This window comes from Pseudopipra pipra, chromosome 1 (genome assembly GCF_036250125.1).
Source record: "Pseudopipra pipra isolate bDixPip1 chromosome 1, bDixPip1.hap1, whole genome shotgun sequence".
NCBI classification, from domain to species: Eukaryota; Metazoa; Chordata; class Aves; order Passeriformes; family Pipridae; genus Pseudopipra; species Pseudopipra pipra.
In genome coordinates, this window is record NC_087549.1 from 107,042,683 (window position 1) to 107,068,480 (window position 25,798).

At 39.5% G+C, this 25,798-nt stretch overlaps 1 protein-coding gene and 1 long non-coding RNA gene across 5 annotated transcripts; one reads left to right on the forward strand and one right to left on the reverse strand.

Moving 5' to 3' along the window:
* Positions 1-1,528: 1,528 nt before the first annotated feature.
* On the reverse strand, positions 1,529-24,446 carry STARD3NL (STARD3 N-terminal like). Of its 4 annotated transcripts, none has more exons than XM_064670005.1 (9): positions 24,340-24,446; positions 12,919-13,215; positions 11,255-11,332; positions 9,328-9,405; positions 7,573-7,626; positions 7,361-7,478; positions 5,790-5,888; positions 2,724-2,793; positions 1,529-2,020 (listed from the first exon to the last, which is right to left on the reverse strand). In XM_064670005.1, exons 2-8 carry the CDS (start codon positions 13,141-13,143, stop codon positions 2,741-2,743), a joined length of 705 nt encoding a protein of 234 aa, XP_064526075.1. In that variant the 5' UTR covers positions 13,144-13,215; positions 24,340-24,446; the 3' UTR covers positions 1,529-2,020; positions 2,724-2,740. The 4 variants fall into 4 exon arrangements, with proteins under 4 accessions (XP_064526075.1, XP_064526082.1, XP_064526068.1 ...); XM_064670012.1 differs by lacking the exon at positions 24,340-24,446 and adding an exon at positions 24,123-24,232; XM_064669998.1 differs by lacking the exon at positions 24,340-24,446 and adding an exon at positions 23,790-23,901.
* Positions 23,836-25,602, forward strand: LOC135421502 (uncharacterized). The gene is made up of 2 exons (XR_010434035.1): positions 23,836-23,951; positions 24,721-25,602. It is a non-coding gene; the product is annotated as an uncharacterized LOC135421502 (long non-coding RNA).
* Positions 25,603-25,798: the final 196 nt, after the last annotated feature.

The window sequence follows — 25,798 nt, forward strand, 5'->3', positions numbered from 1 at the left end:
TTGGTAGGTTTAATGGACCTTTTGCCTTCCTATCCCAGATGCATTTTTCTCACTGAGTTTAATACTTGATTAGGAACATTAGGAACATAACATAGCATTATTAAGAGATAGAGTTTGAATTTTTTTTTTTTTTTGCTTCTAATGGTTTATTCTTACTGGCATCTTCTGAAACAGACTTGGATATTCTGAAGCAATATAAGTGATAAACTTCATCCTGGCTTTTTTTTTTTTTTATTCAGTAATCACAGAAGAGAATTTTAGAAAGAGCAGACTGAAGCCAACGTAACAGCTTGCTGCCTTCAATGTATATCCATCTTCAACGTGAAGGAAGCTAGACTGCCTAATCTTTTAGTCACACACTTATTTACAAAACTGTTATTTGGAACAAAAAAGCAGGTGATGATTTTGCTGCAAAGGCTTAGTAGTAGTTAAAGTGAAATATCTGTGAAGGTATTTTCAAAACATCTTTTTTATGTAGCTCTTGCTACATAAAAATGTAGCTCTTGCAGACTTCACTAGCATCACTTTCATTTCAATCTCCTCCTTTCTTTTCCCCCTAGTACTGCCCCCAGAATACTTTGTTGGTGCTGTAGCCTCAACTCAAACAGAACTAACCAAGTGACCATAGTTATGACTCTAGCTCACTTTTAATAAATGATGTCCCAGCCCACTTGTAATGTCTCATACCCAAAGCTGAAAAGTGAAGAGAAATCCTGCATCCACACAGCCCTGAACATCCATATCCCTCTACGATTTCATGAAGTGCATGGCTGTTTGACAGTTGCAGTGGCTTACAACCCTCTGCTGCTAGTTACTGATTTGCTGAGACTGAATAAGGGAAAAATCCTGTAAACTGAAACAGTCACCACTGCTTCAAGGAAAAGCTGTGATACGACGAGAACACAGCTCACCTTGTCTTCTGCCTGCTAAGCTGCTGTTCCACGGCAATGGAAAAACTACAAAGCAATGCGGCCCATACGCACGAGTTAATATGAGAGGAATACACTGGTACTTAGCATTTGCTCTGCAGGTTGCTAATAAAACCTAATGGCTCTAGAAGAAAAGCAGCAACACTTACATTCCTCTTTAGGTAGGAATTAGGTGTTACATGAAACGTTTTTGATCAAGCATCAGCTAACATGTAAGACCTGTATATGGAAGTACACATCTTGCACAGGCAAGCTGAATGACTAACTACCTTCACTTCACTACTGGTGTAATTAATACTAGTGTTTGCAAAGGCTCACTTACTCCAGTTTCCTCCTTGAACCTGAAGAACATCACCACCAGTACAGAAGTGGGAAACAGGTTACTTCAAAGAGCTCCTTGCATCCTTTTGATATCATATATGCAACAAAGTATTGACGTGCCACTACCACTATCCCAGCATCCCTACAGGCAATCAGCCCTACAACAAATTTGCACAAAATCTATGCAAATTGGAATTCTTATTACCCCACGAGAAATAAAGGAGTGGTATATGCAGATTTTCTAATGACAAAGCAACAAAATATCATTATACATTACCCATGTTTTAACATTTTATTTTAGAAAGTGAACATATCCATTAAAAAAAAAAAGAAAATGCATGGAATTAAAAAAAAGTAAACATAAAACTAATGACAAATTGCAATAACATAAAATAATTTTATCTAGTGAGCCCCAACAATTATTAAATATACTTCCACCACAGAGGAGTTTTACTTCATTATATTACCAGTCTCTTGATTAGGTACACAAGACAACACTTTCCAGTAATTACCTAGTCATTAGAAGATCAACTTCAGGAATCATGGAATAATAAAATACATTGTGGACGAATACTTTCATACCACCTGGGAGGCAACCTAATATACATATGTCAACAAGGTACATCTTCATGAGGTATTACAGTACATGGGAACCATTCCCTTTACTTTCTAAGGAGTAAATTCTCCTGTCAGCAGCTCCACCAGCAAGTCAGCCACAGACTCTGTTGCCAGTTTCCAAACCCCAACAACTTCCTTCCAAGATTTTCTTTCTGCAACAGATTACACAAGTCAGGATGAATGAAGATGGGAGTAAAGAAAACAGACATTGTAAACACAGAGGGTGAAAAGGTCATCCACTCTTCCAGATGAGACCTTCAAATCAGAAGCTTCAGCTTCAAGGATATTTAATATCTCCCATAGCTGGAGCTTTGCTGTGGGTGGTGAAGAGAAAGCATGGGGCAAGATAATTCCAGAAGTAAATGAAGTAATTTCCAAAATAATGAAATAATCTCTCATATTTAAACAAAGTACACTACAAAAATCTTAAGACACAGCTGGTCCAAATGTAACCCACTTGTAGTATTAAACAGACTGAAGAGGAGAAATACCAAAGTAGTTTCGCCCATGAAATCTTTACTTGCCCTAGACCTAAACCAAAGAAAATCTCTTCCTAGTACTCTTGCACTGCCATCTCCAAAGAAGTATCTCTGCCACCTAGCAAAGAAAGGAGTTTTTACACATCTGGTCCACCACTGTCCTTTCCAGGACAGCCAACGAATAAATGCCGAGGACCCCACCTCCAGGCTTTCAAGAGCCTGGTAGGATTTCCTGCTTTAAACTGCTAAGAGAGACAAAGTGAGTTCAAAAAAGAAGAACTCCTAAGAGTTAGACCACCATTCAGATTATTTGGGAAGGAACTAAGAAGAAAAACACAGTTTTAGGAATATCCAGGTCCTATGCAAAGGAACTTACCTGCTTTCTCATATTTGCTATACAATTGGTTTTTCACTGTCTTGCTTTTCTTCTGAGTCTTCATCAGATCCTGAAAGGGAAGACAAAAATGCTATTAGATCAGCTGAGAGAAAAAAAAAAAAAAAAGATGAAGGGAAAAAGAAAAAATCAGACCACCACCAGTACTGGCTTATCAAAAGGCAATTCAAAGCAACTATTTCCCATAAAAAAATTTACTTTTTCTTTCAGATTTCTTATATTTTCAAATGTTTCACACTGAAAGTTGTTTGTGGATTTTTTTGTCACAGTTAACAAACCCAAACCCCAGCACTGGGATCCTTCTTGAAATATCCTGTCAACGGATTCAGTTAGACTTCAAATTTTCATGACAACATACTCAGGACAATCAACTCCACATTTACTCACTGACAAGCAGATTTTCCCACTTGTTACACCCTGCCCCTTGGAAGACAACTTCAGAAGACACTTTCATAGCAAACAGAAATACTGCTGCTACAAATTAATAAATTCTATAATCTAGTGTTTTGGCAAGAGATTGTCTCACTCTAAGCCGGAAACCAGCTCCCTCTGCCTCTCCCTGCCCAGTTCTCTTTTCCTCATGCCCTGCCCACTCTCAGCTCTCTGCTTTGACAAAGCCCTGGAAGGCATCAAAGAGAAACCTTAGCTAGTTACAGGGCTACCTGCTCAGAGCCAGTTCCTGCTGGAGGCACTGCTTTGCAGGGAGGTGGCTTGATGGATCAGCCACTTCCAGGGAGAGCAAGAAGACAAGAAGCAAGCAGGGTGAGCAGCACTGACCCCCATTTCCTGGACTTCCAGCCCAAGCCACAGATGTCTGTGCCCACATCTGAGGTGGCAGTCAGCCCTTGCAGCAATCAGCCCTTGTCAGGGACAGCTGAGGAAATTATCAGCACATGCCTTTCACCACATGTGTCTTGGGCAGTTTAAATGAGGCTCCCAAAGAAAAGAATCCAACAAGGTGAGTAAAGAACTGTCTTTGATAAAACACCTGTAGACTTACTTGGGCTTTTAGCCTGAATTTAAAGTTGAACTATGTATGCACATTCCCTCTCACAAAGGAAAGGGACAGACAAAGGGGTTAAGCATTTTTTTCTGGAAAAGTTACTCTGAAGTTTTTTCATTTTTTGTAATAGCATATCTGCCTTTTGTTTTGAAGCTCAAATTGTACAGAAACTGAATAAATTTACTCTTTCCAGGCTGATTTTCCACTTGCTACCTCCAGAACAGTTACTTGGTAACCAAGTCTGATGTTGAAGATGAAGGATCAATCCATATAAAGAAGTGGGCCTTGGGTATAGCCCTGGACATGTGTGCCTTCAAGAAAGATAAATATGCTGAAAAGTCCAACAGTCTGTTTTAAACATAACCTCCTAAAAGCAAATGTTTGTTTTTAGAAATGTTGCCATGTCAGCAGAGGGGTTTATTCCCCTCTGCATGATCACAGAGTTTCTTCCTAAATATTTTCAAATCAACATGTAAGAGTAACTAACCAGAAATTGCTCTCTTACACCAATCCATAGTTTGTCTTCTCAGAAAGAAATGCAGATTTTTGAAGAAAATATTTTAATTTTGAATTATTTTTGCTGTATATTATCTAGCAGTTTTACTTCGTGACTACCACTGTGTGTGTTTAGTTCAAACATATCCATATGACTGTTTCTTTTAATCCTCATACCCACAAAGGGTGCTTAAACAAAGCAGTCAGGGCAGACTAGAAGGCACCTGAGCTGTTACTGAATCCCATTTGATAAGCTGAAATGAAGGGAACAATCATACACCTGTAGTCAACACATGCATGCTGAGACATGATACCTCACTGCACTTGCAACACTGACCCAGCCAAAATATCTAAAAAAACCATGTTAGCTCCACTTATATTTCTTCTCACACTGTATATTCTGTTGCCAAGAAAACCCCCCAGGCTGAATCCAGTATAAATCTTCCAACCATTATTCCTCAAGATAAACTCACAGTTTTAACTAAAATCCATTTTGACTTTGAATTATTAGTTATACTCGACCTTAATGCTTTGTCACCCCTAGATGGAGCTCGAAGTCATTCATTAAGCCAAAATGCTCAGCACAGAGAAACCATAGAGACAGACATTAAAATGAAAAATATCACCGTGTATAACTATATAATGCAAGATAGGCAGACTTATCTGTAGCAATTAGCAGATATTATTTTAATTATATTGCATAATACAGCATAGCTTTACAGAAGAGATTTATATTTTTAAGATAAAAAGACTGACATAGGATTTAGGGGTTCACAGTGCATCCTCAGGTAACTGAAATACAGTCAACCCACAAAGAAATTATTCATTTCCTTGAAATGCTTGCAAACACATTCTGAAATCTTGAGGTATTTACATTTATTTTTGACTTACTCAGCTCATACCTCAACTGGAGCAAAGCATATGATACGCAGAGTCAAGATGTACTTAACAGTAGCCACCAGTTTAATATACCCGCACAGCTAAGCTTTTTTACACAGAGGGGGCTTTTTCTTTTTGTTATGAGAACAGAGAAAGCCTCTGATTGAAACTTCAGCTTGCTTTATAGCAGTTTCAGGTTCATTGTCTATTCTAAGATACCGTAAAGCTCCAAGTTTAGGCTGGATTAAATAGTGCACGGCTGCATAAATGCTATTGCAAGCAGAAAAGAGATCACAGTCATAGAATATCTCAAACTGAAAGGGGCTTGTAAGGATCATTGATGGCAGAAGCAATCCATAACTGCCTCCTTTCAGTTGCAGTGCCATTTTCTTTCAGATTTATCTTGTTTTTTAGTCAGAACATGACGTACAATACACTAACTACGTGTATTGTAACCCGTCTGATAGGTAATAACTAAACTGAATTACTGTACAAAAAGAATATACTGAATAAAAAAGAATCTTGCATTTTAGGATGGTAAAGTACACTTTTCATTAAAAATAAAACCATGTTTTTTCCCCCTCACCCTTCCCCCCTTACCCTCTTGAAGGAGGTGGAACATGCAGGACTTCAAAGTGAATATGAAAAATCATTCATGTGAACATAACTACCTGCTACAGATTCAGGGGGAGAATAGAACTGCCCGTCAGAGAGGACTCCTGGGTGAAGAAGAGCTGCTCGTTCAGAAGCATCCTGTGCTATCAAAAATCCTAAAAGGAAAAACATCCAAAAATAATTCCTCAATGCTAATACAAAGCATCTTAAAAATCAAATATTAATGAAGAATCTTGAAGACTAATGTATTATATATTAGCATTCTTAACTAGTTACTTCTTTAGATAAATATATTTTTAAAAAGTGTCAACAGTTAATTTAACGTTTATGTCTTCTATTTAACTTTAGGCAGCTAAGGTGACATGCACTAGCAAAACAGAGATACTGTACACATGAATTAAGGAATCCTTCCTCCTACTATGTGCAATTGCATGATTAGGATGCCGTATGTAAATTCATCAATATTCGCTGGCTAACGAAAAATCTGGAGTATATTTTTAATGATCAGTGAAGTGCCACACATAACCAACCAAATGTTTTCTCACTTGCCACTATGACTTCTCATTAATGGCTTGCTTTCACCTATCTGTCTCAACATACTTAATTTCTGCAACCTTCATGAAGTATTTACATCGAATACTTTCCTTGCCTATAAAAATTCAATATGAAAAAATGCAAAAGTCTTTGAACTTGTTAGATTTCTTATCTAATTAGATAATGGTCTGATGCAGCTGTATTTTCTCACCTCCTCAAAAGACAAAAAAGTTACCCTAAATTTTTCTTTCTCTAGTCACTGTTCTCACTTAACCAACTTCTTAGAGCGGTGAAACAGAAGAGGGAAGGGATCAAAGTAGAAAGGTTGCATTCAGAGCACAAAAAACATGGAGGCATCCATGCCTATGTAAAGTATACCTAACAGATAAACATGCCCTTCCAACGGAGTTTCAGCCTGTATTTCAGGTAATGATGCATAAACAACAGGCTGGCTATATAATTACTCTAGTGCTTTTGAAAAATCACAAAGCACCTGTATGCTTTCTTCTCCTCACCACTTAACCAATATTCTCTTTCAACTAAAACAATGGTTTCCTCCATTTAGCTGAATACATCGAGCATCAGATGACCTGCTGCCTCATCTTGAAGTGGCTGAAATTCATACTTGCTCTGGTCTCATTCTGCCTGTGCATGAAGAAGACTCTCTACAACACTTGTTTGCCTTTCCTTTTCTACCTCAAAAGAAGAGTTAGTGACATTGAATTACTTATTGTGTCTAAAAGAGGAGCCAGACACTTATTCTCTGCATTACCCAAAAAATAAAGTTTTACAAGCCCAAGTCAGTTAAAGTTTTGTATCTTAAGGATACAAAATGATATGCATTCCTAACGGCTTGAATGAAATGGTTGATCTGGCCCTTGTAACTTTTAACTTTGCCTCCCTAAATCAATTAAAACCTCACTTCTTTGAAGGTATATGTTCCTTTCCCAAAAAAGAAAAATCATGCCATATGATTTCATTTTTCCCACAGCTCTTCAAATTTTGAGATGCTGAAAGAAGCAATATTATGCCAGGTAACAGGGGATCAAACACTGCCAACTGCAGCAATCGAGGGGAAATATCAAGAGCTTACTGTTTTCTTCTTCAGCTTCTTGTGGTAACACTTTAAAGTCCAAGAACCAAGTTTCAATCCAGGCAAGTATGAAGGATATGATGGGCAGCACATAGCCAAAAGCACCCTGTGAGAACAGCTGGGTGGAAACAAAACATTACAAAAATTATTCTGAAGAATTTTGCTTTTAAGAAAACAACAAAGTGAAACAAACATTTTATTAGAATATATACCTGTGAAATAATTACTTTTGCTAATAAAAAGGCACTGGTCACTGCTGTTGTAAACTGAAAGAGACAGAACAGTTAAACTAATAAATGGATTTACTTTCTCATTTCTGCCATTATGCATTATTTGCAACTTTAAATATTTATTAACAACAGCAAGATCACATAGATTAATAAAATGTAACAAACATGATACAACTAACTTAAAGTGTTATTAAAATAACCTCTTTAATAAACTTTTAATACAAACACCTCCAAACATTGATTTCCACACAGCAGATAACATTTGTGTAGCATCTCTACTGACTCAATTACATAAATTGTGATCTTACTGTGCAATGCAGATGCACTTCTCTATTCACCAAGTCCCTTAAAAAAACCCCAAACTACTTATGAACTTGGGAAAAAAGAAAACAGCAATTGTTTCAAACACTTTTCAGTACTATCCAAATCAAAAGATCCATTTCAAAGAACAAAATATCTTCACAGGAGTAAATTTGAATAAATGTTCTTATTCACACACTGATACTGTGAAAAATTTATCTCTCTGGAGACTTGATACTCTCTAAAAAATGGCAGGCTGCATAAAACATCTAAAAAAATCCCCAAAAAGCAGTGGACAAGTATTGTTCACTTAAGCAAGGCTTCTATCTCTACTAGTGCATTTGGGTCCAGCAATTCTTTAAACAGCAGAACCTAACTAGCCAGTTAGCTTCTGGTAATCACAGGTAGGATGTTAAGATCAAAGGCTTCTGCAAAACCTTCAGTGGAGCTTTATATATCTAATTGCTTACTACCATGATGAGTTTACTCTCACAAACAAAGGCATCAACTTAGAGGATTAAAAAATACTCCAAAGCTACGCAACCAAGAGCAAGGATTTTTAAGATACACATTAAATATAAGGACAGTCAGAGCAGCAGCTACCATTATGTATGTGTTTGTGCCATGCTAGTAATACAATTTATAAAAATCATGGCATGTAGCCTCAGACTACAAAACAAACTGCATGCTACTCACCTGGAGAAAGTTATACGTGAACATGTTCTACATGCACCTAACACAGTGCAAGGGAAGAAAAAAGTACTGATCTACTGATCCACAAAGTACTAAGCCAGCAATATGCCTGTTGTATTACAATCTGTAATTGTACTGACTGGTGGAAGTACGAATCTGTCACCAAGTTTTGCCTCCTTATCAACACAGTACAGCTGCACTAAAGATATTGGCTCCAAACCACTGTGATTGCCTACAGTTCTCAAGAGGTTCCTTTTTAAGAAGGGATGCATATTCAACATTTTATATTGCAGCATGAAGCAATACAGGTACTAGTGCTCAACGTGTGGCACCAAAAACTTTAAAAATTAAGAATGTGGGAGTTAATGGAAGCTGGATCTCTGGTACAATAATGCCAATTCTTGTTTCTGAATACGGTTCACTATTTCAAATGCAAATATATTTCCAACATTAATTAACAAGTCAGAGGTAACAAGCAGTTATGACTAGCCATCCATATTGGATTAAAAATAAGTCTTCAATTTGTATTAACATGATACCTAATAAGAACCACACCCACTGTACTATTAAATTCTTGCCTCTAGGCTGAAAATCTTCCAGAAAAGAAGTTTTTAATGTGTTACTGTACAACGAATTTTTATATATAGCATCAAGAGGATTCTTCACATACGAGTGTTAAGTGGCAACTAAAATTCTGTCTGATCCATTCTAGTAAAAAGTCCATTATGCTTGGCTACTACTCACAGCTATTGCCCACCAATGGCGCAGTCTGCACATTGCATATGCAAGTATTAACACCTTAAATCGAAAGACTGCCAGTAGCTATAGAGAAAGGAAAAAAACATTTGTTGGTTAATTCAGAACACAGAAGAACCACGAGATTCTCATCTCACTGAATATACTGACTGCTTACAAAACAACTTAAAACAGGACAATATAAGTTCTGTTATCGAGAAACAAATTTGAACGTGTGCTTATAAAACAGAAATAAAACATAATTTCCCATTTGTAAAGCAAATTACAACACTCACATGCCTACATAGGCTCAGACATGCAAGCACGGGCAATTCCACAAATAAGTTAGAAACATAAGAAAACTACACAAAGTATGTTCATGATCATTTTACCTGACTGGAATCTAAGCAATTAAATCTAGATGCAGTTACTCCAGCAAATACCTTGAGCATCACTGTGCATCTCATTGATCTTAGTGGTGTGCTACTGCACAAGAATATCATTAAAAACTGTAAAGACTTCACAAATGCAACTAGAAAATGAGAAGAATTTTTAAAAACAATTTTCTACTTACTATACTTCTAGTATTTTTTTAAATATTAACATTGCAAAAATCCATTATTCTTTATGGAAATGCCTGCACTATCAAGTCATTCTGACTATTTTGCAGTAAAGAAAGGTAAGTTATGGTATTTCTAGGCCAGAAAATTAAATCAATAGCAGACAGATGAGCTTTCTGATCAGGGACCCTAACCTTCAATTTCCTTGTTTATTCCTGCGTATTAGATTGTCTCCAACTTGTTTTAAAGATGTGTTCAGAATCTAAAAAATGTGAAACAAATGCTTAAAAATGTACTATGGCTAAAAGTACAATGAACCCATTTAATCTTATGCAAATGTGTAGTGGAAACAGAGGAAATCCTGTATAAGCCCACAAATCATTTTGCAGAATTCAAATGATCTAGTCCCTTCACAGGGAATAAAAATCTATTATTTTGCATTACATGTTCTTAATCCTTGTTTCAACTATGGGACAAAAGAATTTCCAGAGCACCAATATTTACAGGTGACATTTTTTGCCTTCTGCAGTACGGTATATTGTGGAGAACCTGCCAGCAAAACAGTGAGAAACGGAGAAGTATCATAGTTTGCTAACTTATGAAATTTTTGTATCCAGTACCTAAGTCCATTTGACAGAGCAAATGGTCTGATGCAGAAGCAAGGACGGGTTTTTATACCAATTTCAAAGAGAGATTCTGCATATAGGCATTAATACATAATGACTGATGGCAAACCAAGTCACCTCTGCCAGGCAAAAAAGTTCTGGCACAATTAACGATCTTGCAAAAACATGGGGCCTTTTAGGAAAACCATAAAGAAACACCTTTTATTTGGGCCATGCAGTGCAAAATGCATTGCAACTGCAAAGCTACAGCACTGCTGAAAGACAGGAATGTAGAATGTAATCTGTTCTTAGTGTTTGAGTTAAAACACAGAAACCTGAAAAAACCTGTGAACAAGTGTCTCCTGACTGCAACCAACTTATGCCTGTGGAAGGACAAAAACATTGGTTTAAACAAAATGATTTTATTTATAGCTGGAGGACTACAGGTCTTGTCCTCTTAATGAACTGCCTTTATGTTACACCAGTCTCACATTCTTCACTGAGTTTTTCATCTGCTTTTCCATTCCCCCCAAAGCTGAAGATGCAGTTTCAGTGTCTCTAAGCTTCTCCATCCACAGGCTCCATGAGCCTGCTTCCAGAGCAGGACTGGGCAAACCCTAGTTGGGTGAAACTTTGCACAAGTCTTTCTGATCTAAATTATCAAGAAAAGATCAGCCTTTTCACAGGACTCAAAGTAGGAAACATCTGTGGAAGGAGGAACAGAGAAACTACAGTTTTGCTGCTCTTTTTTCTTTTTGGAAGAACACTTACAAATATATCAAAATATGAAGAAGAGTAGTCATAATGTAGGACTTCTTTCTCTAATGTAGTCTCAATGCCTCCTTTTACCTACAAAGAAACAACACCGCATACAGCTTTAGAACAGAAGTTACTGAAAACAAAATATACACAAATGTGAAGGGTGAAACTAATAGTTCCCTGATGATGTACAAGAACATCCTTAAACTAAATACAGAGGACCTATATGCTAAGAATGTTAATTTCAAGATTACTGTTATTTGTTTTTCATGATTATATACACTTTTCAAAGTGAAAACATTTAGGATTATCCTCTGGCCTAGGCAAGTTACATTTCAGACTGGCCCAAAATAAAAGCAAACAAATTGTTGAGGGAAGAAGAAATGATTAAATGTAAGGTCTGTTACATGAATTCACAAAGCATTTTATGTCTTATAAGGAGGATCAAAACAGCTGATCAAAAAGCCACCCAAAAACCAGATGTCATTAGTCACATGTTAGCAAATAGGAAACAAAACAGTAACTGAATTTATACTTCAGATCTTTTCCTTATCAGCACATATTCAGTTTGTTTTAGAAGAGTTGAGCAAAAGGACCCACTATAAAAAACACAGAAGCTGCAACTATTAGACCATTCTCCCACAAATAACTAACAGGCAAGTTTAACTCTTTCATTTGCTGAAGAGATACGAAATTACATCTTCCTTAGTCACCATCTTTCTTTCTAGCAGAAGGATTAATCACTTTACTGTTCAAACAGGCTTAGGAAGAAAATAATTTAAGATGTATTGGGTCAGAGAACAAGAGGAATATTTGTCTTAGTGGAAAATTAAAAACCTCAGTGTCCAACTCGTATTGTTTTTAATATGAAATTCTGTAATTAAGCACTGCATGAAATAGTTATGTAAAACAACACCAACAGAAGGCTTTGAGTTTGACTACTGTCATCTTTTTAAGGAAAGGAGGTATCAAAGCAGGCCAACAACATATGCTCACCATCTCAAAGCAGTGCAGTCTAGACACTTCCACACTTTTCCAACTATACTGCTGGACAGTGTTTTCCTGAGACTATTCACTCCAACTCCCAATTTCTTCTATTTCTTCTCCTCTCCCTTGCCTCTATGACCACCTGACAAATAACTTTCTAAATATGGCTTTCTCTTGGTTACTCTACTGCATCAGGTGTGATTGTCTGTTTCCAGCATAAATAAGGAAGATCAGCTTTCCCCCCTCCTAGCTGTTCACTGCATGGCTGTGTGAGCACCATGTTAACGTAACTATGAAAGCCTTGCCTTTTGCTCAAAATGCCACGGTGCTACTCCCTGCAGCATTTAAAATGCACGCTTTTTGCCAAATTCAAAGATGTACAGTGACTTTTTTGTTTATTTGATGCCTGAGGAGTTAACTGGATTTCCAATGGTTTCTTCAGCATGGCTCACAGACTACAGAAACATGAAAAGCTTTCATGATAAGAAGATAAACATATATCCTAATGAATAAAAGGAGATGCAGTTGAGTAGATACCATGGTCATGAAAGCTTAAAAGTAATAAGCTGCTTAAATTCAAATAGATACAAATAGCATATAATTTGGATAGAAAGAAGCAACTTATTAACCACCTCTGAAGTGAATAAATACTTCAATAAAGTCTAAAGGTTACTGAAAAGACAACTCACATTTAATTCTATTATCCACAGCAAGGTTATGAATAAGAGATCAAACGTAACAAACAAACAGAAAGTCCGTCTGACATCCGATATGCCTTTCTTCTCTCTGCCTTCATATGACTCAATCCTTGCCATCAGCTGCGCTGGGTTGATGGAGTGGACATCCCGCAAGGAAGGACAAGATTCCACACTGCTACTGTGAGCATTTTCTGCGTCACCTGGCACCCGATTCATCCTGGGTTTGCTCAGAGTGGTCTTCTTCCAGTTTCACCATCACTAGAAGGCTGATCCATAAAGAAAGGATTTCTAAACAAACAAAACCAAAACACATTAGTCACAAAACCTTCGCGATTCCAATAGGTATTTTCTTTTCTGTAAGGTCTCTTTTTGCTAAACTCATGACTAAGAATTAGGAGAGTAGGCTCTAAAAATTGTTCCTAAAATAATGTCTACTCTCCCTTCATCTCTCAGAGGATTTGTGAAACAAGAGAATTAATGTTCAATTAGACTGATGGAAATAAGGGAGCACTGTCCAGATTTAGATCTACATACAATTCCAGAAAAATGGCAGTATTAGCTACTAGCACATCCAGAGCTGACATAACCAGAAGATTAGAAGTCCAGCCCCTGAATACTGTAGTAATCATTCTATAAAGCACATACACTATAAATTCAGCTGCTGTGACAACTTAGATTGCCAGACAGCGTCTCTCTGGGAAAAAAAGTATGTAACCAGTGGTTAAAGGTCATGCAATTACCCTAAGCCTCTTCTGACTACAAGGCTTTTAACAAGAATTTTTAGGTTAAATTTCTTATAAAACTGGAGCAGTTAGATGTATTATTCCCTCAAATCCTCCATGAGAACCTTTTTCCAATTAAAGCTTCTAGAAAGAGTGGACTAAGAAGGTTACAAAAGTTTCATGGAAACACACAGAAAATCTAATTTTCCGCAAAATGCTCAGAAGATTAAGCTATATATCCTGTGGTACAAATCACATCAGACAAGTTTTTGCAACGCTGGGGGAACAGCTTTTTGAAATCTCAGAACAAAACTTTGCCTCCTCCTGTGGGGATTGTCTTTTAGTAAACCACAAAAAAGAAATTCCTTCCCACTCCTGCATTTCAACAGTGTTTCAACTTCAATCTGCAAGAACACAGTCACAGCACAAAAGGGGATCTGTAACACGCTGCTAGGCAAACACCAGGGAGGAGACAAGGGCACAGGGGGAAACTAAAGTTGGTTCAGGGAGCTGCACAGACATCACAGCTGAGGAAGAGGCAAGTCAACCAGGGATGGTCAAGGTCTAGGTCAAGTCACACAGAACATCCTTATGGCAGTTGAAAGCACCAGACAAGGACGGCCGAGCACAATACAACCTTAAATCTTCCTCCTATGTTTCTACAGCAGCTGCCTCAAACATGGGTGGTAAAGAACTGTAGAGGGGAGAGACACATGTGGTATGTGTTTGGTCAGGTGTCTTGAGTGCTACAATGACCTTTGGGCCGAGGGTGTGAGCAGAATCACTGCACTCGAGTGCTATAAACAACACTTGCTTTGTACTGGAAGTCCTCCCAGCAGGTCATAGGAAAACGTCTGTGATGAGATATAAACATCAGATCAGGCCATCAATGTCATTAATGAAAAATAAAAATAAAAGAAAAAAGCCAAGTAACACGTGCACCTCCAAAAAAAATTTCCATCTACATTGGCTAAAATACGTGACTAATTTTTTATTTTGCTGTGGCACTCACTGCCAATTATATAGGAAGTTGTTACTTCCAGTTTGGATTGTTGCTAGATACAGCACAGTATGGAAATGCAATTAGTACAGCCAGAGCTAATTGTTTCAGGATGTGCTAGTTCAGCATCCATTTGCCTTGTGAGGCCCTCTGCAAAGAGAAAAGCATGCTGGCTTTTAATGCACTGGCTACCAGTTTGTTTTGAAGTGTGACTCAAAACCTCAGATTCAGTTTATAAATTCCATGTAGTCTGCACAGACTGTTTTTTGCCTTAAAGCCCTCTGGATGGGGGATACTCACAGCAAGGGAATTTGTCTCCAGCCTTGCTCTGCCTGCTGATCCATCAGATCCACATTTGGACATATGGCAGGGCTTGTCTCGTCACACTGAGCTGCCATCAAAATGTTGAGATTCTTTACCTGAACAGACATCGCCTGGCAGCTTTATGCACTCATACCACCAGCTCTGCAAACTGATTAATCACAAACTGTGTGCTAGAGGATTGTTTACTATAGTTTCTTTCATTAATAATAATAAAAAAAAAGTTCCTTTGTACCTGAATGACATAATCAGTCATTTCATCACACCAACATTCTCAGGTGGTTTCAAGTGGGCATATAAAAAGCAAAATCTTCAATCCTTTCTGGCAGCTATCTTACAGGCACTTGGGGACTATTAAAAAGCAACAGTTGCCTTGGAATGTCATACAGTCACCTGGCCAGACGTTTCCATACCCATCTCAGCATTACCAGCAACAACATTTCCCTGGCACTTCCAAGGCACCACTCATGCCCTGGCTCTCTTGCCCATTACAAGTTTGTAGTGGGAGTAAGCTCTTCTCTTTCCTTGGCTCCATTTCTCCATAGGTTCTTGCTTGTGCAAAACAGCCTGTGTTTGGAAGGGCTCCAGACTTGCTGCCTCATCAGGAGCTGCCGCTTTTCAGCTCTCCATGTGGGCAACACAAGCGCCAGGCGGGCACGAGAGCGCTTTTCATGCATCCCTGGGCAAGAAACTCAGTGGTGGAGAGAGTTTAGGAAGGCAAAAAAAGCGTGCTTGTCATCAAGATGTGTCATACTTTTGAAAATACCACAATACTCTTTTGTGTGTGACTGTTACTGATCCTCATTCTCACTCCTCAGGAAACAGGGACTGCTTCACCTATATTCATGCATATTACTTGAGTTTTTGCATCCGACGTGATACATGACACTGGTTATTGTTCTTTTTAAAAAACAAAATAATTTAAAAAGAGAAAAAATAATTATACACTAGGGTTTTGGGGTTTGGCATTTTTGAATGCCAAAATACAAATTTATGCAGAAAAAAAGCATTAGCAAATAAAGAGAGAAAATCACATTCTTAAAATTTTTGAGATTTTTTTCTAGAAAGAGCTTTCTTTTGCATCGGTTATCTGCTTTCCTGTTTCTCGTAAAGATTAATATTTTATAGATAATTTTGTTTTGTTTTGTTTTCAACATGAGTTACGTATTATCAGAACTGTTGTATCATCTCTAGGTTGACCCAGTGCCTGCCTCTGATTTGAAGGAGTCTGGGTGCACCTGGCACCCCTTCTTTTGGCTCCAGGCAGTCCCATTGTTTGGGTTATTCTATATGACAAACTTCAGGAAGGATGTGCGGTCAAAAAAAAGTATGTCCTATCAAGAAATGCTGTTTACAGACTGGCATGTTCATTCTCTGCAGAGTCTGGGTGAAGGACTCTTACCAGGAAAATGAACAGCCCATAATTCATAATCTTGCCAGAAACCCTAGGGCAAACTTGCCTGGAGAGGTGGAGTTCATAGCAACTGTGTTGAATATAAACTGTGCCATTAATTCTTTGCCACAAGAAACATGTGAGTGAGACAGAAATTGGTTTTCCCCGTGCAGTCCCAATAGCATATGGCTCTCCACAAGATGGAGGGGATTTGCAATGTTCTGGCTCTGACTTTCCTTTGCCAGACTTTACATGATGGTTTTTCAAGCTAAACTGAGGATAGCATTAACCTGCTCCTGGCTACACCTGCACATTGCAGTAATGTTTGGGAGCACCTGTCCTGAAACAGTTGGAAAAATAAAATAAAATCCTGTTTCCATGTATAAGCTTTGTGTTACATGTCTTTGAAAGTGTTCTTGGAGCTAAAAAACTGCTGGCATTTCAGCCAAATAACAGTCTTATTGTTATTTGACTCATCATGAGTGCAGAATAGAATAGAGTATTCAGTTGGAAGGGAGAGAAACAGTCACCTAGTCCAACTGTATGACCACTCCAGGGCTGACCAAAAGTTTTAGTATGGCATGAAGGGCAATACACAAATGCCTCCTAAACACTGACAAGTTTGGGGCATCAACCCCTTCTCAAAGAAGACTCTTACAGAGTTTGACCACCCTCTTGGTAAAGATATGTTTCCTCCTGTCAAATCTAACCCTACCCTGATGGATGCAGCTTTCAGCTATTCCCACGTGCCCTGGTACTGGGTACCAGTGAGGAGAGATCAGTAATCTCCCTTCATCTACTAGGCAGGTGAAATGATAGAATCTATAAGCTTATTGAAATGTAAAAATATTTAAGAGGGAAATCAAAAATCCTGAAATAAGAATCCATACCAGTATATTGGTGATATACTTTATCCTCACGCCCCTTGATTTCAAGATATGTAAGATGGTAATGTTTCTTTCTTCTTTTCTTCATAACTGCATTCACTCAACTACCACTAAAATATTTAGCTAAGTAAGTTTTATACACTGACCTATCCCAAGCCATAGACAACAGTGGTTTTTTTCCTGGAAAAAAAAGGCAAGTTTGCATCTATTTAAATTAAAGCAATTGTGTGTTTTGGGTTTTGGGGGGGTTTTTTTGTTTGGTTGGGGGTTTTTTTGTTTGTTTTAACACTTAATTCTTATGGCTGTGACTCAAGCTTCCAAACAGAGAATTAAATTCCAAAACGTCCTAGTAAAATAAAGATTTTACACTTATTAATAGTATTAATTAGTATAATAAGTGAAATGCAAAGTAATCAAGTTTAGGACTGCAGTCCTTCCCTGTCCTCAAAGTCTAATAAAGACTAATAAATACATGGTGAGAGCTAGCCCATGATTTCAGGTTACATTTACAATTAATGTAATTATTTTCATTCATACTGAGAGAAGCACATGGCACACATTGCATGTGTCAGTTTTACACATATCTTAGAGATGCACTATCAGAACACTACTTCTCTTTTCTATCATTGTTCTAACCCTCTCCTTCCATTCTGTGGTCTTTGTTTTAAACTATTTTTGTGTTTACTATACTACTGTATCACACATGAGCAACAGCACCTCTTATGTTATTTTTTTTCTTTCCAAGGAAAAAAGCACAGAGCAGAATTTAACTGAGATAACAGATGTGATTGAAAAAAAAAAAAAAAGGCTTACTCAAAGGCTATCAACAGCTCAGCAAAATCAAAACTGAAAGTGTCACACAGATGCAATTTTTTGAAAAGGTAATATTAGTCTAGGTTAAGATACCAGAGAAATCATATCTGTATAAAGTAACTAGACACACAGTGTAACACTGTGTCACAGCTGCTGTTGAAACATATTTAAAACCTAGAATACCTATCATATGTCTCTGACAACACTAAATATGGCCCAAGAATTCCCACCATAAACAGCTTTTCTGTGAAGGTTAAAAAAGTTCATCTGAAAATATTTTTTCTTTCCATCGAGTAAAATAGGATGACATGGCCAATCTAATGGCCAGGATGCTGAAGCACTGTGAAAACTACAAGGTCACAGAAAAGCTGAAACGGAGAGAGAAGTAAAGTTCATTCATAACAAAACAAAAGAATAACGCATTTCCTTGCCAAAAACTTTCCTCATATACCAGTTCTTTGCCTCTCCTCTCCTTACTAAAAGAGTTGTTTTCTGATAAAAGGGCTTACATTGCTGCTTACACTACCTGTTATTCTGTAGGAACATAATACATGGCACAGATAAACCCAAAATTTCTCACAAGAACAGAGCTTAATACAGTAACTGGTATTATAACACTAACATTCAAATATGTAAGTTATACTTAAAGGCAATTTCAGATAATGGTCTTCAAGTTAGCAAGTTCTGAGTCGACAGCTTTTTGCGTGAGAAGGAGCCTGGGCAATATCCCACCCCACAGCCAGGGTGGTGATGCCTTAAGCCCCTAATGGTTTTTTTTTTATTTTTCTAATATTGGTAAGCCTTATAAGTTTTATAAGGAGATTTTAAAAGCAGCAACCCTTCATCCCTTGTCCCTTTCCCTCTAGCACCCTTGTTTACACATTCCTTAACCCTCTTACCCCATTCTATGCTCCCTATATCACTCCTACCCCCGAATACAGCAGAAATGTTTAGTCTTTTGTCAAGGCAGGGCCCAGATCGTTTGGAGAATGCTTGTATCTTGGCCTAAACCACAGAACACGGTCAAAAACTGGGTGACTATGTACCCTTTGTGCTCTGATGAAGATGAAGATGGGATGAACAGGGGGTCCCGAAAGCCCCCAGACCCATTTCTCAAGGGGTGGACCCGGGGCAGTCCAGAGTAAAGGCCACAGGGTGGACACATCTGGGATTGGATGGATGGTATTATAAAATGTAACATCTCAGGCACGGCCTCCGTGCGTCTTGTAACATCTTTGCCTTGGCATAATAAACCCTTTCTTATCTCACCCCTAATTAACTACTCCGGGAGATTTTTTTCAGCACCTAACTCCCACGGCAACAGTGGGCAGTATCCACCTCACAATGAACAGCCTGTCACAGGCACTCCAGGATTTCACCCAGTGTAGTACAGTAGGCCAGACCTGAGTTTGCTAAATACCTTCTCTGGAACCAATGAAAGACCTCAGGGTCCAGGAACTAAGTGTCATAACCATCTGCTCTTTCACCATCACGAAGTCCAACATCATTCTTTATCTAGGCAGAGACACCTTTATCTTGGACAGAGTATACTGCTTTGGTACATTGCTTATTCAAAGTCCAAGAAAATGAGACTATCTGGTATAAAGTTGTATTAACCTGAAGGAGTATTAGCACAATTCTCTCAGTGTGTTTTCTAACAACCCTAGCACACACCCAGACTAAGAGCCAACACAGATAAAACCAAATTCTAAGATGAAGTAATGACGATTGTAAATCAGGGGGAATAAAAATCCCAAAGAGCTGGAGACTGCCTCCAAAGCTTACCTGGACACATTTTTTATACTGTTCTCTACTATGAATGCTATAAATGAACAAAACCCACTCTACTGACATACTCTCTCCCTCTTCTGTTTATATAACCGCAAGAACTAATTTTCATGAAATCCGCTTGTAGCGGATACATTACTAGTGACCTCCTGATATCATTGCTCCCATTCCTGAAGGGCACTTAAATCCCTTCCAAGCTGCACTCATTCTGTCTCCAGCTGTAACACATCATTGCCTCAGAAGCATTTTAAGGTTTCAGTGCCTTTAAAAATACCTCTCAGTCTGAGGCACTGTTCTGTTCAAAACAAATGTTCCTTAGTGAACATGAGGGAATATTTAAAAAAAACCAAACCAATAAACAAACCAAACCAAACCAGACACTTCAATAAAATAAGACCGAAAATTTCAAACTGATATACACCCACAAAATTCCCCAAACATAAGCAGAAGATACTGTAGAGTATTGTGGCAATACTCTAGATTTTCAATTAAGCAACACAGCAGGAATTACAAGTTACAAATATGCAACACATTTAAAGACTGGGAAGGTTTCCCATCGGAGGGGCAGGGCAAGATTTACCAGCACACAGGAGAGAACTCCTTACAAAGAGTTTGGCTTTATCTGAGTGTTCAGACCTAGAGTAGCTCTGCTTGATCCTGAAGTAACAGTTCTTACCTTAAATAACTTCTACCTGTAAAAAAAACCAAAATCACTAACAAACAAAAACAAAACAACAAACCACCAGTTTCCTTGAGAAAGATGTTTCCCCAATTTCCTATGCTCTAATGGTGACCTAACAAAAGTAACAGGGCAGTTGCACACATCCTGCATTCGTATGGAATGATATTTTTCTCAGACCTTTGAAAGAAGGTGAAAAAGAGAAAGAAAAAAAAAAAGGAAATAATTTTTTTAGGCTAGTAGAACATCTGAGGGAACAGAAGTGTCACCTTCCCCCATCCCAAGAGTGAGATTCAAATTCATAAAGTCAAATCGGAGTCCTCCAACCTTGGACTAGTTTTTCCCTACAGCTGAAGAAGCCCTGCTACTTGAGCCATGTCCTGCAAAACACTGCTGTCCTTTTCCAAACACTTCATTTTTTATTCTGCAAGAGCTGAGAAAACGGCAGAGTAAACAGCTTGTAAATTTGGCATCAGCATTGCCCTTACTTTTATCTCCACTGTCTCTTCCCCTCAGGACTCCTTCTCAACAGCATATCCCAGACTTTCACTTCTAAAATGAACTTAAACCAGATATGTGAAAGAGCATGTGAAAGAACAGCTCTTCAGTCATCCTCACCCGGCTCTGGTTGCCCCCATCTAGCTCTGGGGCCCTCAACATCAGAAGGATGTGGATCTGCTGGAGCAAGTCAGCTTGAAAAGCTGAAGACAGGCTGAGTGAGTTGGGGTTGTTCAGCCTGGAGAAGAGAAGGCTCCAGGGACACCTTAGAGCATCTTCCGCTACCTAAAGTGGGCCTACAAGAGAGCTGGAGAGGGACTTTTTACAAGGGCATGTACTGATAGGACAAAGGGGAATGGCTGCAGATTGAAAGTGAGTAGGTTTAGATTAGGTATTAGGAAGAAATTGTTTACTGTGAGGGTGGTGGGACACTGACACCTGGCTGCCAGAGAAGTTACTGATGCCCTATCCCTCGCAGTGTCCAAGGCCAGGTTGTATTGGGCTTTGAGCTCTCAGAAATGAAGATTTCACCACAAACTTTCTCCACTATACTGGTTCGTTACATTGGTTACTCATACACATTTGTTTGCTTGTTTTTCTCCAGAGCAACAATAAACATATGCCCCAGGGCTGCTAGCCAGATACTATTTGGACAAGCAAAGCTATTCTTTTGCTAGCAGAGAACTGTGGGACTCTTCCTGAAACAGGTCAGTCATTTTATGTATTAGTGAGAAACACTCAGGATTCTGTCACCCACTCAAAAACTATTCCACAAAATGGTGCAAAAGTTTACCCCAGGCAAACTCAAGGCCTAAAAATTCTTCAGAGCTCTTGAAAAATGCAGAATTTTAAGAAATTGACATCCACTTTAGAATACAGGACAAACTTTTAAAATATTTTTTCATGCTTAACTACTATTTTATATCACTTGAAGATGCTTCAAAGCAAAAGGAAATATCAGGTTTTACATACTACCTCCATTTTATTTCTTAAGGCTTAAAGGACGTTGTAAGGAAATAATTACCCAGTCCAAACAGTAGCAAGTTCTAGAAAAGACCTACAGCTGAACCTTCAGCAGAAAATATTTATTTTAACACACTTCCACATAATTTATCTAGTTTTGCTGTCAGTGTAAAATAGAAATTAACTCCTGATGTCTGAAGGGATGCTGCTTCAGGGCTTCAGCCAATGACTGAGTAGCTGAACTTCATATGAAAAGCGTGACATCATTACATGACATTCATTTGGTTCTTTACTGACATTACTTTTTTCAACCTTTCATTTTTAATCCTGCTCCTAGATGAATTTAAGACAGCGAGGCAGAGAGGTAATGTGCAAGTTGTCTTTTAACACAATCACTAACGACTTCAAATTAAGAACAGATTTTTAGCAGATACAGTTAAATTAGAGAACGTTTAACAAGCAATAAATCTGTGATCCTTTGAAGTGACTCAGATGAGTTTGCTGGATGCTGCTGCCTAAACATGTCAAATCACAGTTCCCGCTGTCACGAGTGTGCTTTACCATTACCATGTCATCAATATCTTCTGAAAAAACATTGATAATACTGTGCATGCTGACTTAACTCACTGAATGAAATCATTAGTCCTGCTTACTAGAAATAAGGTTTGGCCCTGTAAAACATTTCAACAAAAAAGCTTTAATGTTTAACTAGGATGGACTGACAAAGTTTAATATGGTAGTCTAAATACACTCTTTCACATGAACAAAGGCCTAGAACTACTGTGCTAAACTCAGTTTGAAAAAATCATGGCTAAACACTTGAGAATTTATGAAAATTAAACCACATTGCATCAAGCCAACCACACTCAAATACACCAAAAAGAAGACCTAGTCCATCTGAACTAAGGTTAGTATTTCACAAATTTCAGCATCATTAAAAAGGTCAAATATTTAAATACTTAAAGTCATGGATTTCTGTCATAACAAGAGGACCATTGGTGCATCTTATGCAAAGTATCTGGCCCTGAACACCATCAACAAATCAAGAGAAATTGAATCACTCTGCATCTGGCCTACTTAAAACTGCAAAGCTGATGAAAAACACCTACTAAAAATAATAACAACACTATTGACTTATAAATAGAAATGGGCTTTCTCACAATGTTGGATTGACTAACAATCCCCCAAAACACTAGGATTTCTAGCACAAACCAACAATTTTCACAGCAATTGATGTTCAACACAATTCTACATAGCATTGTAAAAACCAAGATGACAAATGCACATAATAAAAGGCATTGGCAACACTGTGCAGAAACATAGCAATGGCCTTATACCTCTAAGCACACTAACATGATTTAAAACAAACAAACATACAAACAACCTCTTTCTGCAAGTTTAGTATTTGTGGTGAATATTTTCCATGTTAAAGTCAATCAGTGCGTCTACTCACACCTGACTACAGCGAAGTTGGGAACTGCTCAGCGTAAGCACTTCATCAATGCGTAACTTGAACTGATAATGGAGATTAAATCACAGTATTGAGAGCTTCGCCAGCTCGCTCTGCAGATCTACCAGGGCGACCCCTCAGATACATGCAAAACGCCACATTCCAAGAATGAATGACCCACTTTAAATTCGGCTTCTGAAAATGGATAGCGCCTCTCCAAAGTTGCCTAAATCCAGCTCGACGCTAAAATTAACCCTCAGCATAACATTTTCCCGCGATGGAGACCGGAGGTTCACACGCCCCGGTTTGTTTCACACCGTTACCAGCAGGACAAACAGGTCGCCGTACCTCCGTGAGGATGTATCTGCCGGACCAGGATCTCAAGGAGAGGGGAAAAGCAACCCTCCTCCTCCTCCAGGCCTGCCAACAGCAGGAGCGGCGCAGGGCATGCGGGAGGCGGGGGCGCAGAAGAGGCGGCACTGCCCGCCGAGCATCCCCCGAGACCCACAGGTACCCCCCTCCCGCAGAGGGACCCCCGCCCCGCCCCGCCCCGCCCACCTCTCGCATGTGACCTCCTTCTTCTTCTTCCTCTTCCTCCTCCTCCTCTTCCTCCTCTCCCTGCCCCCGCCAAGCGCGCTTATTTCCCCCTCCCCCTCCGTCCCAGGACAGCGGGCGACGTACCTGGGGAGCCAAACGCGCCCCCTCCGCGGGGAGAGCGGCGGCACCGCCGTGGGAGGAGGCGGGGAAAGGGAAGGGAGGGAACGGAAGGGAGGAAAGAGCCGGGCCGCAGTGGCGGCCCCGCCGCCCCTCCGCCTGCAGGACGCCCCGCATCCCCCTCGGCCCATTCCCCCCCCGTTCCCCTCGCCCCCCGCTCCCCGGGGGCGGCAGGGACGCTCACCCAGCGCTCCGCTCCGGCCCGGACACACGGGCAGCGCCGCAGCAGCGCCGCAGGCCGCGGGGACGGGCGGGGCCGGCGGGCAGGAGGCGGGGTTCGGCCCGGCGCCTCAGTCCCTGCATGGAACGGGGGATGCGCCGGGACCGGCCCGGGACAGACACCCCCGCGGCACTGGGGGCAGAGCCCGGGCGGAGGCAGCGTGGGTGGCCCAGGTGTGCCCCGCGGTGGGGGCTCTTCTCTTCCGACGTGAACACCCCACGATGTAATAAAGCTACAGAAGCGAGCGGGGGGGGGGGGGGGGGGGGGACACGGACACACGGACTGATAGCTGTCGTTGGCTCAGATTCCACTTGTCTTGTCATAGCATAGTCCTTATCTTTGCAGAAATTAGCAGGAGAAAATCTTAGAACTGCAGAATATTCTGAGTTGGAAGGAACTCACAAGGATCATTGAGTCCAGCACCTGGCCCTGCACAGGACCATCCCACAGAGTCACACCATGTGCCTGAGTGTATTGTCCAAATGCTTCTTGAACTGACAGGCTTGGTGTTGTGACCACTTCCCTGGGGAGCCTGCTCCAGTGCCCAACCGCCCTCTGGGTGAAGAACCTTTTTCCAATATCCAACTTAAACCTCCCCTGATACAACTTCAGGCCATTCCCTCAGGTCCTGTCACCGGTTGCTGGAGAGAAGACATCCAAGTGTGGTTGGCATCGTGAAAATATGGCAGAAAATCAACCAACCAGCTGCTGAAGAAAGTAATCCTTTCCTTTGGGAAGCATTGTCTCCATCCTTATTGAAGCCCGAAGCTTGTCAAACGCTTACATATGTCATAAGGTTTGTCTGCAGTTCAGTGATACAGGCTAGATCCATGATACACCTCTTCTAAAAAAAAAATGTATGTATGCTGTACATATCAAGTTATACCAAGAAAAAAAGAACAAAATAAAATTTGTCACAGCTATTATGTTATATAGTAGGGAAGTGGAGGAAGAAGAGTTAAAAGATAGGTCTGGGAACTGTCCAGCTAGAAGGCACCCACTCCATCCTGCCTGGCTCCCTCCACTAGACCCCAGCTCTTCAGAGAGATCGGTGCACAGTAGCTGCAGCAAGGTGATGCTGAATGCTGGGTGTTCAACCTGGAGTTAGAACACTGCTGGAAACAATACTCTAAGCACTTACTATAAAAAAACATTGTAAATGGTAGCTGAGGTGAATTGCTTCATCTTTGTTCCACAAATCCAGAACACAATAAAATGCCTTCTCTACTTTTTTTTTTTTTTGCTAATCATTTCTTTTTAATCTAAGTTTGTAAACATGCAATCATTTTACACTTTTATGCTTTTTACCCAAGTTTATTTACTTTGATTGTCTATCTTTGGCTTTGGTTTTGGATTTCTTTCAGTTATTGTACTAAAGATCACCTCAGGCTTTCAGTCATACAACTATTTTTAGGAATTACTG

Coding starts and splice junctions, on each gene's coding strand:
- STARD3NL (XM_064670005.1), bottom strand. CDS start 13,143: ATGAATCGGGTGCCAGGTGACGCAGAAAATGCTCACAGTAGCAGTGTG. Junction 9,406..11,254: donor CTTCATATTTTGATATATTT/GTAAGTGTTCTT, acceptor CTTTCTCTATAG/CTACTGGCAGTCTTTCGATT. Junction 5,889..7,360: donor AGAAGCTGAAGAAGAAAACA/GTAAGCTCTTGA, acceptor TTTTCCTTTTAG/GATTTTTGATAGCACAGGAT.